Source organism: Rattus norvegicus, chromosome 7 (assembly GCF_021556685.1).
Source record: "Rattus norvegicus strain SHRSP/BbbUtx chromosome 7, alternate assembly SHRSP_T2T, whole genome shotgun sequence".
In the NCBI taxonomy this organism is placed as follows: Eukaryota; Metazoa; Chordata; class Mammalia; order Rodentia; family Muridae; genus Rattus; species Rattus norvegicus.
In genome coordinates, this window is record NC_141540.1 from 26,056,595 (window position 1) to 26,070,330 (window position 13,736).

At 46.3% G+C, this 13,736-nt stretch overlaps 1 protein-coding gene across 2 annotated transcripts in view; it reads left to right on the forward strand.

The window, feature by feature from the left end:
* The window catches only part of LOC148004569 (ubiquitin-conjugating enzyme E2 R2-like), a 69,430-nt gene extending 56,993 nt beyond the window's left edge, over positions 1 to 12,437 (forward strand). The window contains exons 1-3 of one of the 2 annotated variants that reach the window (XM_087559465.1): positions 1,151 to 1,241; positions 10,517 to 10,595; positions 11,971 to 12,437. In XM_087559465.1, coding sequence (XP_087415591.1) covers positions 10,537 to 10,595; positions 11,971 to 12,190 — 279 coding nt within the window. In that variant the 5' untranslated portion in view covers positions 1,151 to 1,241; positions 10,517 to 10,536 and the 3' untranslated portion in view covers positions 12,191 to 12,437. Of the gene's footprint in view, positions 1 to 1,143; positions 1,242 to 10,516; positions 10,596 to 11,970 lie in introns of those variants that run through there. The other variant, XM_087559464.1, reaches the window with a different exon arrangement.
* The last annotated feature ends 1,299 nt before the right edge of the window (positions 12,438 to 13,736 follow it).

Here is a 13,736-nt window from a genome sequence, read left to right on the forward strand (position 1 = left end):
CTACCACCGTCTAGCCGTCTAGCCGTCTGCATGTATTTTAATTTGATTATACATAATAATTTTTATACCTCACATTATATATATATATATATATATATATATTATCAGTTCGAAAACTTTTAACTCTTATCTCCATCCTTGAGATTTAAAAAACAAATAACTCGCCGGGCAGTGGTGGCCACGCCTGTAATCACAGCACTCGGGTGGCAGAGGCAGGTGGGTCTCTTGAGTTTGAGCTCAGCCTGGTCTACAGAGTTCCAGAACAGCCTTGGCTACACAGAGAAACCTGTCTTGAAAAACAACAGGAAAAGGGAAGGTAGGGGGAGAAAAGAAACAAATGACTGTTTTACTGACCTGTTTTCTATTGAGTATATGTTTATTTAGATACCTCCCTGTGGCTGTGTGTTTGACGTATTGACTGTGCTTGATAGATCCGCTCTTACAGTGCTTATGCATTATGCAGATCGTATAGCACAGCGGTCAGTTGGTAACCGTGTACTTAGCAGGTACCATGCTTGCTTGCTTGTTCTGTTTGTTTCAGAAAGATGATGCTACAGACAGGACAGACATCTATCTTGGAGACTACCCCATATGTTTTGTTCTGCTTGAGGAATAATAGCCCTAGGTGGCCTGGAACATAATATGTATATAGATCAGGCTGTCTCAAACTTTGAGTGACCATCCTGCCTCTTGTCTCCTTGAGTGCTGACATGTGCCACCATACCCGGTCCAAATAAAATTTTATAATATTTAATTCTTCTTCAACTTAGAAATTGAGCATGGAGAAATTTTAATAAAAAACTTCATCACATTTTTGGGTTTTTGGTTCTGTTTTATTAGAGTCAGATTCTTACCTGTAGCCCTAGCTGGTTTGGAATTTGCTGTATAGCCCAGGCTGGCCTCAAACTCTCATATCTACCAAGGCATGAGGTTAAATCACACGTGTGTGTGTGTGTGTGTGTGTGTGTGTGTGTGAGAGAGAGAGAGAGAGAGAGAGAGAGAGAGAGAGAGAGAGAGAGAGAGAGAGACTGTATAGTAGCCCAGCTGGGCCTCTGCCTCCGCCTGGGTTGCAGATGTGTGGGGTTGCACCTTGCTTGTATCAGTCTCTTACATTTTACTGAACATTGTATCATTGTCTTGTAGAATGGAGATGTATGCATTTCAATCCTTCATCCGCCTGTAGATGACCCACAGAGTGGAGAGCTGCCCTCTGAAAGGTGGAATCCTCCTCAGAATGTGAGGTAAGATGTTCTATGGAGTGAACTGTGTTGTGTTTTGCTTTCATTTATTTGTTGGTTAGTTGGTGGGCTCATTTTTTGAGACAGGGTTTCTTTCTCTCTGTAGCCCTGTGGCTGTCCTGGAACTCAGAGATCCCACCTGCCTCTGCCACCTCAGTGCTGGGATTAAAAGTGTGTTCCACCACTAACCTGGCTATTTTTTGAGACCAGCCTCAAATTCCTGGACTCAAGTAAATCTCTTACCTCAACCTCCCAAATACACAGGGAGTACAGACATCTGCTCCTTGAAACTTCGTTTGGGCGTATATGTGGTGTGTCTCATTCTGTTTGAATCAGTGAACAGAATCTTTCCTGCGTTTGTGACTTTCTCTCTTGCTATTGCATGAGGGTGTGTTGGACGGCTTTTAAGGTAAAAGTGTATCCTGGTGACCAGCATGCTAAGGAATACTGTAGAATTCACATCATGCAACAGACCTCACACAACAGATTTATTGGAGAGTTGGGGGATGTGAAAGGTGATGGCCTTTGAGTGGGGATAAGAGAGAGAGCAGCTGTGACGGCTCAGGTTTATAGGAGGGCATGGGGCATGGGCGTATGGAGGATGTGCACAGTGTTGGCAGTGGACTCATCACATCGGCCTGTAGTGACGGTAACTGAAGATGGAGTTGGGATAGGGGAGCACCTGATTCTGGAATGTGTGCAGTTCCTAGTTGACTGACACATGCACCTGCATCAGTCTGAAGTATTGACTCCCTGAGCAGTGCTGGTTGGGACTCTGATTTTCCTCATCTGCTTCTTTTTTATTTATTTATTTATTTTGTTTTTTAGATTTATTTATTTATTATATATAAGTACACTGTAACTATACTTCAGACACACCAGAAGAGGGCATCAGATCTCATTACAGATGGTTGTGAGGCAACACGTGGTTGCTGGGATTTGAACTCAGGATCTCTGGAAGAGCAATCAGTGCTCTTAACCACTGAGCCATCTGTCTAGCCCCTGCTTCTTCTTCGTACATTAGAATTTACTCCTTATTAGATCCCTTAACTTTTGTGTTTAAATTGTGTTATGTATATATAAAGGGAGGGAGAGAGAGAGAGAGAGAGACAGACAGACAGACAGACAGACCGACCGACCTCAGGTGCTGAGGTCCGAGGCCAGAGCTATGGAAATCAGTTCTCTCTTTCCATCAAGAACCAATTCTGTTCATCAGGTAGCAGGCTCCTTTTCTCCATCCAACTTCCCAACCCCACCTGGGTGATTCTGAGGAGCTTAGGCAGCCCAACTAGTTATGGTTTTGATGTAGTAAGAAATATACTTCATGGACAGTGTCGTGGTACACACCTTTAACCCCAGCATTCTGGAGGTAGAGGCAGGAGGATCTCGGTGAGTTTGAGGCCAACTTGTTCTACATAATACATGTGCAGCCAGCACCACACAGGAAGAGCTTGTCTTAGGGGGGTGGGGTGCAGACAAAGAGAAGGTAAAGACTTGTTGCTTCTGTGAGGTGCAGTCTCTGTTATGCTCCCCTGGTGCTGAAAGTCGTGAGTCAGTGAGGAAGCAAAGCGGCTCCACAGCACCTGTCAGGGAGCTGCCTGGGGCCCTGTGTGCTGTCAGGTGGGAGATGACGATTTGCTTCCCCTGCCAGAGGGCAGAATAGCTGCCAGCTGCATGCGTGCGTCGCCCCAGTCCACTCCACATGGCACATCTAATCTGAATGCTGAGTACATGAAAAATATTTTAAACATTTTGTTTAAATGCATTCTACTTCTTTGCTTTGAGAAGAACCCTGTATAGCAAAGGCTTTGAATAGGGACTATGGTAACAGACTAAGTAGGGAAAGTTTCATTTATTCCACTCTAAGGTCATCAAGTGTCTAGGAGGCAGCCTGAGAGGGCCCTGTTCTGCTTCCCAGGCTACTGTGAGCTGCAGGTGAGCAGACAGTGTACTTTGTTTCCCATGGTCAGCTGTGGTCTGAAAGGATTGAGAAAGTCTAGCAACAAACAGCTTACAAGTTTGAAATTGTGCTCCCCGCTTGTGTTCTGACTGTGTGTTGCACACCCCTTAGTCACTTAGCAGCTGTTGTCCTCACCAGGGCAGCATCACTTTGTTCTCCTTGGCCCCAGTGCAAGGGTAGTTAGGAGGCAAAGCTTAAAGGAAGCGTTGCAGGAACCAGGCCGGTGGAGCGCACAGGCCTGCTTTCCTCAGAGGACAGAAGGACGATGGCTGGTTACCCAGAATCCTGGAGTGAGAGAAACAGAGGCCCCTGCTATCCTGTTAGGAGCCAGCCTCCACCCAAATCCTCAGAGTGTGTTCGGCTCTAATCCTGGGCTTTGCCTTCAGTGAGGAGGACTCATCCTTACGAAAGAAACCCAAGTACCCTGCGTTCTCCATCATGAGAATCCACCCTATGGTTATTACGAATCCTCTCTGGGCCCCGTGTCCTGTTCCCAGTCGGTAGCCTTGATCCTCAGAGTGAAGGTCTCAGGTGCTCTGCCGAGGTCGTGCATCCGTAAAGGAGTTTTTATGTAGCTGTCCCCAAGGCTTTGCTGTGAGACTTGTCATGTGGAGACCACACCCCAACCCCTGGTTTACATCAGGTTTTACTGTGTTCAACTGTGTAAGAAGATTAAGCCACAGGATCAGACTTTGTGGAAGTTTTGGTCCAGCATCACTGACTAAGTAAGGTTGTAGTGAGTTTTCATCCTCATCTCTTTGAGGTTCAGTTTCCACCAGCTGTGATACCTGCAGGGACTCCCCAGCAGAAGTGATGCTATAAACCAGATGGCCCTGAACTCACACACATCCACCTGCCTCTGCCCCCCAGCGCTGGGATTACAGCGATGCGGCCATGCCTGCTTCTGTTGTGAGTTTCCCACACCTAGTGTAGGGATGAACACTGTAGGTCGCTGTTACATTTCCAGTCTGGTCCTGTGGAGTTTGAGGTATCCTTAGGATAAGTCTTTAAGAGTTCATTTAAAGTTGGTCACACACCCCCATCCTGGTTATCCCTTGAAGTGTGAGTGTGGTGCTTATTACTCAGGCAGGGCTGGTGCACACCCTAGCTTTGAGGAAGTGGTCTCCCTGTATTGGTGGTGCTTCTTTTTAGAGGCTGAGTGTTGACTCCATGTCTCTGATTCTTTACTTTGGGGAATAAGCCTCTGCCCTGATAGAAAGCCTGGAACGAGATTTTTAATCATTACATCCCTTCCTGGATGCTGCTCTATTCCTCCTGTTTACCAGGAAGTCACACTATTTTTCCTCGGTTACTTGTGGTGGCACAAACTTTTAATCGTAGCCCTCAAGAGGTAGAGATTGTAGATTGTGAGTTCAAGGCCAGCCCAGTCTACACAATGAAGATAAGACTACAGTAAGATCCTCTCTGGAGAGAAGGGAGAGAGGGGAGGAGAGCTCTTTATCCTAACAGGGAGGTGTGTTCTGCTCTCACCAGGCTGTTTTGTTGTTGGGCGGCTCTGGAGTCACGCCCTAGGGTGCTTGCGGCCTTTGTCCCTTTGCTTTAGAGCTGGTTACTCTCTTGGGTCTTGTGTCTCTGTGCTGCATGATGTTGGTTGTTACTTCAGTCTGAAACCGCCTTGTCTGCTTGGCACTATCTGGTGGTCTTTGGGAGCCAAGTCAGGAACGTGTCCACTCATGATTCGCAACAATGGCGAATCTTTCTCTCTCTCTTTTTTTTTTTTTTTTGTTTCTGTTATTTGTTGAGACAAAGGTTTCATTTTGTTGTTGTTTGTTTTGTTTGTTTAAAATAAACCCAGGGATTTACTGTTAGCCTAGCTGACCTTGATCTCGGGGCCTCCATCTCCTGCATGCTGGGAATACAGGCACGCACCAGCACGCTTTGGAGGTTCTCTCTTTTAAAGGTTTTTTAAAGATTTATTTTATGTATGAGTACATTATAGCTGTACTTCAGACTCACCAGAAGAGGGCATCAGATCTCATTACAGATAGTTGTGAGCCACCATGTGGGTTGCTGGGATTTCAACTCAGGACCTCTGGAAGAGCAGTCAGTGCTCTTAACCACTGAGCCATCTCTCCAGCCCTGGAGGTTCTTTCTAAAGATGCTAAATTGCTAGATTTGTTTGAGGGTTACTTGTGGAAGTGCTATGTCCCCTGTGTAGCTCTGGCTGGCCAAGCATTTGTTCTGCAGACTGCTTTGCCATGTATTTGCTGCCTCTGCCTCCCAAATGTTCAGCAGGTTTAATGATGCCACCTGTGAAAGACAGTCAGATGGACAGGTGATCTTCCAATCAGCACTGCTGCTGAACTGTCAGCATTTAGCAGCCTGCCTGACCGAGGCACTGTCAGTAAACTCTGAATCCGGTCTAGTTGTGCTCACATCTGTGACTGTTCGCATGTGAGTGGGTGGGTTTTTGTCACCTAAAGAGTATGTGGAACCCTTTAAGAGCTGGAGTCCATACGGTTGTGGGAATTGAGTAGAGCAATAAACAAGAAAAAAAATCCAGTTGTTATCTACTGAAGTTTGATGGTTTTGCCATCTCTGAAGGACTGAAGTCCAGGAACCCCATGAGGACAATGCTGGTGAATGGTCCTTTGTCTCCTGTTTGTGGGAAACGGCCAGAAACCGACTCTAGTTCTTGCCATGGCCTGACCTGACAGCTGCTTTCTCTGAGGTCCTCTCCAGAAGTACCTGTCATCTCTCCTTTTCCTAAAGGGTGGAAAAGTGGTCTTGGTAGGTGTGAATGGGGGGACCCAGTCCAGCAGCCACAGATGCGGGTATGAGTTTCTTGTCTGGTCTTCTACAACCTGTTGAAAGGGAGAGATCCAGGGTCTGCTGCAAGCATTTGTCAGCAAAATGGGCACAGTGAAGGGGTTTTGTTTTGTTTTTGGAGAGACAGGGTAGTTTGTTCAGGTTGCTATGTCTGTGTAGCTCATGTCAACTTTGGAAGGAGAAGACTGGTTTCACATAGACACCTTTATACCTATGTGACGTGTGTGCACACACATGCACACAACACTTCATACACTCATGCAAAATTTTTAAGTTACTTTTTTGCTTACCTGTCTTTCGTGAGAGCTGTTTGATCTCCAGAGGCATGCCTCCCCAATCTTAGGGGGCTTTTGTGGTTGCTGCTGCTGATGTTTCTGAGACAGGGTCTTTCTACATAGCTCTGGCTATCCTAGAACTTACTATGTAGACCAGGCTGGCCTTTCAGTCTTAGTTTTTAGACTTTGCACTTTTGTGCAGTTCACCAGGGAATCCTTGTTTTTGCATTATGTCCTGGGAACATCAGCAACAGCATCCCAGCACTGCTCAGCCGACACCATTAAAATGTCACAGTTGCTTTAGCAGCATAAAGAGAAAGACCCAATATGTCAACCATTGAAACTACTTTTTTTACCATGTGTTGCTTCCAGTTAGAACTGGATTACTTGGGGGTTGGGGATTTAGCTCAGCGGTAGAGCGCTTGCCTAGCAAGCGCAAGGCCCTGGGTTCGGTCCCCAGCTCGGAAAAAAAAAAAAAAAAAAAAAAAAAAAAAGAACTGGATTACTTTCCCTGATGTCCTCTCTAAATATCTTTTCCATGTTGAAATATACAATAAGGACAGTATTAACTGGGTTATCTTTTGGTATTACTGTCTGCCTTTTCAAAGATCCTTCTAATTAGCAGAGTCAGGGTAGAATATAGAGCTGATGTCAGTGACAGCAGCACTGTGTGGAGTTTACCTCTGACAGATTATACTAAACCTGTAAACCCCATCCACCAATCCCTGGGTTACGCTCAGGTTTTTAAGAACGAGCTCTTTTTGCTTTCTCAATGCTCTTCGGGGTGGGTGGGTATGGCCTGGGGAGGGAAACACAAGGCCAGGCTGTTTTCTGTTTATTTCTTTAGTTCACTCGCTTACTTATGTATTTAAATATTTATTTAGAAACAAGATCTCACTATATGGCCTTGACTGGCTAAGAACTTGCTGTGTAGACCAGGCTGGCCTCAAAGCAGACATGCCATTCCCTCTCTCCCTTGTGACTCCCTTGGTTTCTGTGAGAGCCAGGCTCTCGCTCTGGCTCCTGCACCTCAGGTGTGCTGAGATTGCACACATCGCCTCCTCCCTGCCTGCTAGGTGGCTTAGCCAGATGGTTGCTGGAAAACAGGTTTTTTAAAAAATCTATTTGATTTTTAATTATGCATTTGTGTATCTGTCTGTGGGTATATGCATGTGACCAAAAAGACCAGAGGTTTCAGATCCTTAGGAGCTGGAGTTAGCGACTGTGTGAGTGCCTGATGTAGGGTTGTGTGTGTTGGGTGCTACATAGCAGATTTGGGTCTAGAACAATAGTACTTGCTCTTAGCCACTGAGTCCTCTCTCTATCCCCAAAACATATTTGAGAATTTCTTTTTTTAATTTATTCTCGCTCTCTGTCTCTCTCTGTCTCTGTCTCTGTCTCTGTCTCTCTCTCTCACACACACACACACATACACACACCCCTCTCTCTGTCTCTCTGTCACTCTGTCTCTCTGTCTCTGTTCCTCTCTCTCTCTCACACACACACACACAAACCCCTCTCTCTGTCTCTCTCTCTCTCATACACACACAAACACACCCCTCTCTCTGTCTCTGTCTCTCTCTGTCTCTCTCTCTCTCTCTCACACACGCACACACAACCCTCTCTCTGTCTCGGTCTCTCTGTCTCTGTCTCTGTCTCTGTCTCTCTCTCTCTCTCTCTCACATACACACACACACACACACACACACACACACATACACACACACACAGACACCTCTCTCCTCAGAGTAAGACCAGACCTCCCAAGTATATCGGCTGAGACCAGGCACAAACCCTCCTTGCAGCCCAGTGGGAGGATCACAGTCCAGGAGCAGGCAAGAGAGTCAGAGATGAGACCCACAAGAACACTGAGCTACACAACCATAACATACAGACAACCTGGCACATACCCACGCAGACTGTAATTGTCACTTCCCTCTCTGAGCCTCTATGTATGTTTCTGTGGGCTGTGTTCTCCTGGTGTCCTTGACCCATCTGGCTCCCATATTTCCTTCTCCCCCATTTCTATGGGGTTCGTGAGGGAGGAGCCTGATGGAGACCTCCAGCCTGGACTAGCACTCCCCTTAGTGTCTGGCCGTGAGCCTCTGTATCAGTCCCCTCTGCTGCCAAGAAGCCTCTTTGATGACAAGTAGGTGAGGCATCATTAGGAATCATTTGTTTTTTGTTTTGTTTTCCCATCATAGGTCTCTGGGCTGTCCAGTTAGTGTCAGGCATAGGCTTCCTCTTGTGGGGTGGGCCTCAAAGAAGACCAGTCATTGGTTGGCCACTCCCACCAGTTCTGTGCCACCTTTACCCAGGTGCATCTGCAGGAAGAACAGATTGTAGGTGGAAGGTCTTGTGGCTGGGTTGGTGTCCTAGGCCCACCACTTGGTTACAGAAGACGGTCTGTTCAGGCTCCGTATCCTCTGTTACTAGGAGTCCTCCCTAAAGTCATCCTTGTGGGTTCCGGGGAGCTTGCACTACACTAGGTTGCCACATCACCCCATAAATGCTCTCCAGTTCCTGCAGTCTCTCCTTGTGCTCTCTGTGTCCCCCACCGTGCCCTGATCCCTCTATTTCCCTCCTCAGCAGAATCTACTCCCTTCCTATTTCCCTTCCTAGGGAGAGCCCTACTTGTTATGTAGCCAGCCTCCTGGGTCTGTGGACGTTAGCATATTTGCCCTTGACAGCTCATATGCACTTCCTGACGAGTACGTTCCACGATGTCTTTCTGGGTCTGGGTTACCCCACTTGGGATTATCTTTTCTAGTTCCATTCATTTGCCTGCAAATTCCATGATATCATTTTCTTAACAGCTGAGTAATACTCCATTATATAAAGGTATCACATTTTCTTTATTTATTCCTCAATTCAGGGACATCTGGGTTGTTTCCCACTTCTGGCTATTATGAATAAAGCTGTGAACATAGTTGAGCATGTGTCCTTTTGGAAGGATGGATCCCCAAGAGTGGTATAGCTGGGTCCTGAGGTAGATCTAGTCCCAGTTTCTGAGGAACTGTCATACATGTTTACACTCCCCCCAGCAATGGAGGAGCGCTCCCCTTGCTCCTCATCTTCACCAGCCTGAGCCATCCATCCCTTGTAGTTTTGATCTCGGCCATTCTGACAGGTGTGAGGTGAACTCTCAGGGCCATTTTGATTTGCATCTCTCCGATGGCTGAGATGCTGGAACATTTCTTTAGGTGTGTCTCAGCCATTTGGGATTCTTCTATTGAGAATCCTGCTTACCTCTGTGTCCCAGAGTTGGATTATATGGTTTGTTGATGTCCAGTTTCTTGAGTTCTTTATATAATTTTGGATATTGGCCCGCTGTTGGATGTGGAGTTAGTGAAAATCTTTTCTATTCCTGTAGGCTGCCGTCTTGTCCTATTGAAAGTGTCCCTTTTCTTACAGAAAAATTTCAGATTCATGAGGTCACATTTACTAATTGTCGATCTCAGCACCCATGCTATTGGTGCTGTGTTGAGGAAGTTGTCTCCAAAGGCTCTCCCCACTGTCCCCTCTGTCAGGTTCAGTGTGTTTGGCTTCATGCTGAGGTCTTTGATCTACTTAGATTTTGGTCTGTGCAGGGTGGTAGCTATGGACCCATATGCATTCTTCTATGCAGACGTCCAGTTAGAGCACAGCATTTGATTTCTGAGTTTGTCTTTGTTGGATGGGTATTTTGTTTCTTGGTTTCTGTTATTTGTGGCCTGCTTTGAACTGGGGGGTCTCCACTAGAGTTCAGGGCTGAGTTCTCGAGCCTCTGATCCAGCAGGGAGGTTCTGGGGACACAGAGTAGTCCTGTGTGGGTGGCCTACCTGGAGTTCTGGTGGTTGAAGTGGCTTCTGGTCCTAAGAAAAGAAATGACATTTACTGTGTGTATTTATATTTGCATGTTGTGGCGTGGAGTATAAATCAGCTTGTGGGGCATTCTCGTCCTCTGTCCTTTTCACTCAATGATCCACGCAGAGCAGCAGGCTTGGTGGCAAGTTCCTTTACCTGCTGGGCCATCTCACTGGCCCCTGAAAACAAAATTGCATAATCCACTTTTCATAAGTCATCAAATATTATGACCTCAAATTTGCATCAGAAATTTTTTAAGGGGAAAAACTTTAAAACTGTAGTTTCTTAAAAACTGTGCTTGTGGATATGATGGACGTGGAGCTTCACTGTGGGTTCTTCTTTCCTTCTCACGACTATCGTGCTGAGTGTAATCTCCCTGCTTAATGAGCCCAACACCTTTTCCCCAGCCAATGTGGATGCTTCAGTCATGTTCAGGAAATGGAGGGACAGCAAAGGAAAGGACAAGGAGTACGCTGAGATCATTAGGTAAGGCATTCTGGATCTAAGGGGTTAAGTTCAAACTTCAATATTCTGCGTACTTTAGAACAATTCTCAGTTGTATTTATGGAGTAGTAACCTGATGAATTTAGCTATTGAAAGAGAACCCAAAACAGAAACAAAGCACAGTAAAAAAAAAAATAAGTAAAGAGAACTCACTGGACAGGAGTATAGAACTTCTGGGCTTGTTTTGGTTGTGTGTGTATCTCTCTCTCTCTCTCTCTCTCTCTCTCTCTCTCTCTCTCTCTCTGTGTGTGTGTGTGTGTGTGTGTGTGTGTGTGTGTGTGTACATGCATGGGTGCGAGGCAGTTTAAACCAGCCTGGCCTTGAACACAGAGATCTGGCCTCTGCCTCCCAAGTAGTGGGATTACAGTGTCCATCCCTGTGCCCTGCTTGTGTTTAGTGGTCAGCCACTGGGGTGAGTGAGTCATATCAAGAATCGAAGGTATTTAGTGTAAATTGTAAAGGCCTGTAGGAGCTACAAGAACATCCATGTGCAAGGCCTGGCAACAAATTGAAGCTTCTAGAAAGTGGTGTTCTTTTCAGTTTCTCCAGTAGCCATGCCTCCCCAGTCTCAATGGCTGTTTTTGTACTTTAGGCGAGAAGCTATTTACACTTAGGCAGGCAGCATTTTGTGGCAGAGCTGTTACCTGCCAAGCCCTCACAGGACAATGGAAAACAGAACCCAGCAGGAAAAGGGTGAAGGTCAGGTGGTGCCCACAGCACTGCACATTTCACAGATGCAGGGCATGGCTCTGATGCAGGACCTCTTACCTAGCATTCGGCCCTGCCACTCCAGACACAGGGAGACTCAGTGACTGGGGGAACCTAGAGGGTGAGGGGAAAGTCTGGCCTAGTAATCAGCTGCATGAATGCAAGGCACTAAGCATGCTGGGCCTCTGGCTCATGTGTGCAGGAGTTCAGAACCCGCATATAGAGCCAGTAGTGCACATGCGTCCACAATCCCCAACCCTTAGCAGGAGATGGGAGGCAGAGGACAGAGCTTTGAAATGCTCTCGAGCTAGCCTGATCTCTGCAGCAGCAAACGAAGGAGACCTTGCTGCAAACAAGGCTGAAGTGTTAGGGCAAAGACTCTCCATGACACGAAGGTGCCTGATGGTTGAGAGCCTTGGCGTGATGCAAGATGTCTGCTCTGTGTGGCCTGAGACATGTGAGTGACAGGGAGTCTTGGTTATGCACAGTTATAAGACTCACCTAATACAAGTGTGCTGGCTTTCCCTAATAATCCAGCACTCCCATCCAAGGGCTGGAGGATTATAGAGGCAAAGCCACGTGGGTTAGCCTGAGACCCTCTCTAGATAGACAGACCTCTACAAATGTTCCTATGTTGTCCTCTGTCCAGGAAACAGGTCTCAGCCATGAAAGCTGAAGCAGAAAAGGATGGAGTGAAGGTCCCCACAACCCTGGCAGAATACTGCATCAAAACTAAAGTGCCTTCCAATGACAACAGCTCAGATTTGCTTTATGACAACCTGTATGATAACGACATTGATAACGAAGACGAGGAAGAAGAAGATGCCGACTGTTATAATGATGATGATTCTGGAAATGAGGAGTTGTGACATGTTCCTTCAGTTCCCTGTACTGCCCTGACATCTCAGGCCAAAGGGAGGGAAGCAAGTGGGGATCTACAGTGGCCACCCAGCAAAAACTTACTCATGGGGTGGGAAGCAAACAGCCCCTGATGACTCACTCCTCTTGCAGATCTCAGTTTGCTCCTTTTTATGAACCTTACTGGAGAGGAAGTTCCCTCCACAGAATGTCTGAATCCTTGCATTCTTCCCTCCATCACTGTATTGATTCTTTTTTTTTTTTAACTTTTTTTATCTATATCAACTTGCGTATTTCTTATTTACATTTCGATTGTTATTCCCTTTCTTGGTTTCCAGGCCAACATTCCCCTAATCCCTCCCCCTCCCCTTCTATATTCTTGTTCCCCTTCCCATCCTCCCCCCATTACCACCCTCGCCCCAACAATCACGTTCACTGGGGGTTCAGTCTTGGCAGGACCAAGGGCTTCCCCTTCCACTGGTGCTCTTACTAGGCTATTCATTGCTACCTATGAGGTTGGAGTCCAGGGTCAGTCTATGTATAGTCTTTGGGTAGTTACTTAGTCCCTGGAAGCTCTGGTTGCTTGGCATTGTTGTTCATATGAGGTCTCAAGCCCCTTCAAGCTGTTCGAGACCTTTCTCTGATTCCTTCAACAGGGGTCCCGATCTCAGTCCAGTGGTTAGCTGCTGACATTTGCCTATGTATTTGCTGTATTCTGGCTGTGTCTCTCAGGAGAGATATACATATGGTAACTGTCGGCCTGCACTTCTTTGCTTCATCCATCGTGCCTAATTGGGTGGCTGTATATGTATGGGCCACATGTGGGGCAGGCTCTGAATGGGTGTTCCTTCCGCCTCTGTTTTAATCTTTGCTGCCCTATTCCCTGCCAAGGGTATTCTTGTTCCCCTTTTAAAGAAGGAGTGAAGCATTTGCATTTTGATCATCTGTCTTTAGTTTCATGCGTTCTGTGCATCTAGGGCAATTCAAGCATTTGGGCTAATAGCTACTTATCAATGAGTGCATACCATGTATGTTTTTCTGTGATTAGGTTACCTCACTCAGGATGATATTTTCCAGTTCCATCCATTTGCCTATGAATTTCATAATGTCATTGCTTTTGATAGCTGAGTAATATTCCATTGTGTAGATGTACCACATTTTCTGTATCCATTCCTCTGTTGAAGGGCATCTGGGTAGTTTCCAGCTTCTGGCTATTATAAATACGGCTGCGATGAACATAGTGGAGCACGTGTCTTTTTTATATGTTGGGGCATCTTTTGGGTATATGCCCAAGAGAGATATAGCTGGGACCTCAGGTAGTGCAATGTCCAATTTACTTAGGAACCTCCAGACTGATTTCCAGAATGGTTGTACCAGTATGCAATCCCACCAACAATGGAGGAGTGTTCCTCTTTCTCCACATCCTCGCCAGCATTTGCTGTACCCTGTGTTTTTGATCTTAGCCATTCTCACTGGTGTGAGGTGAAATCTCAGGGTTGTTTTGATTTGCATTTCCCTTATGACTAAAGATGTTGAACATTTCTTTAGGTGTTTCTC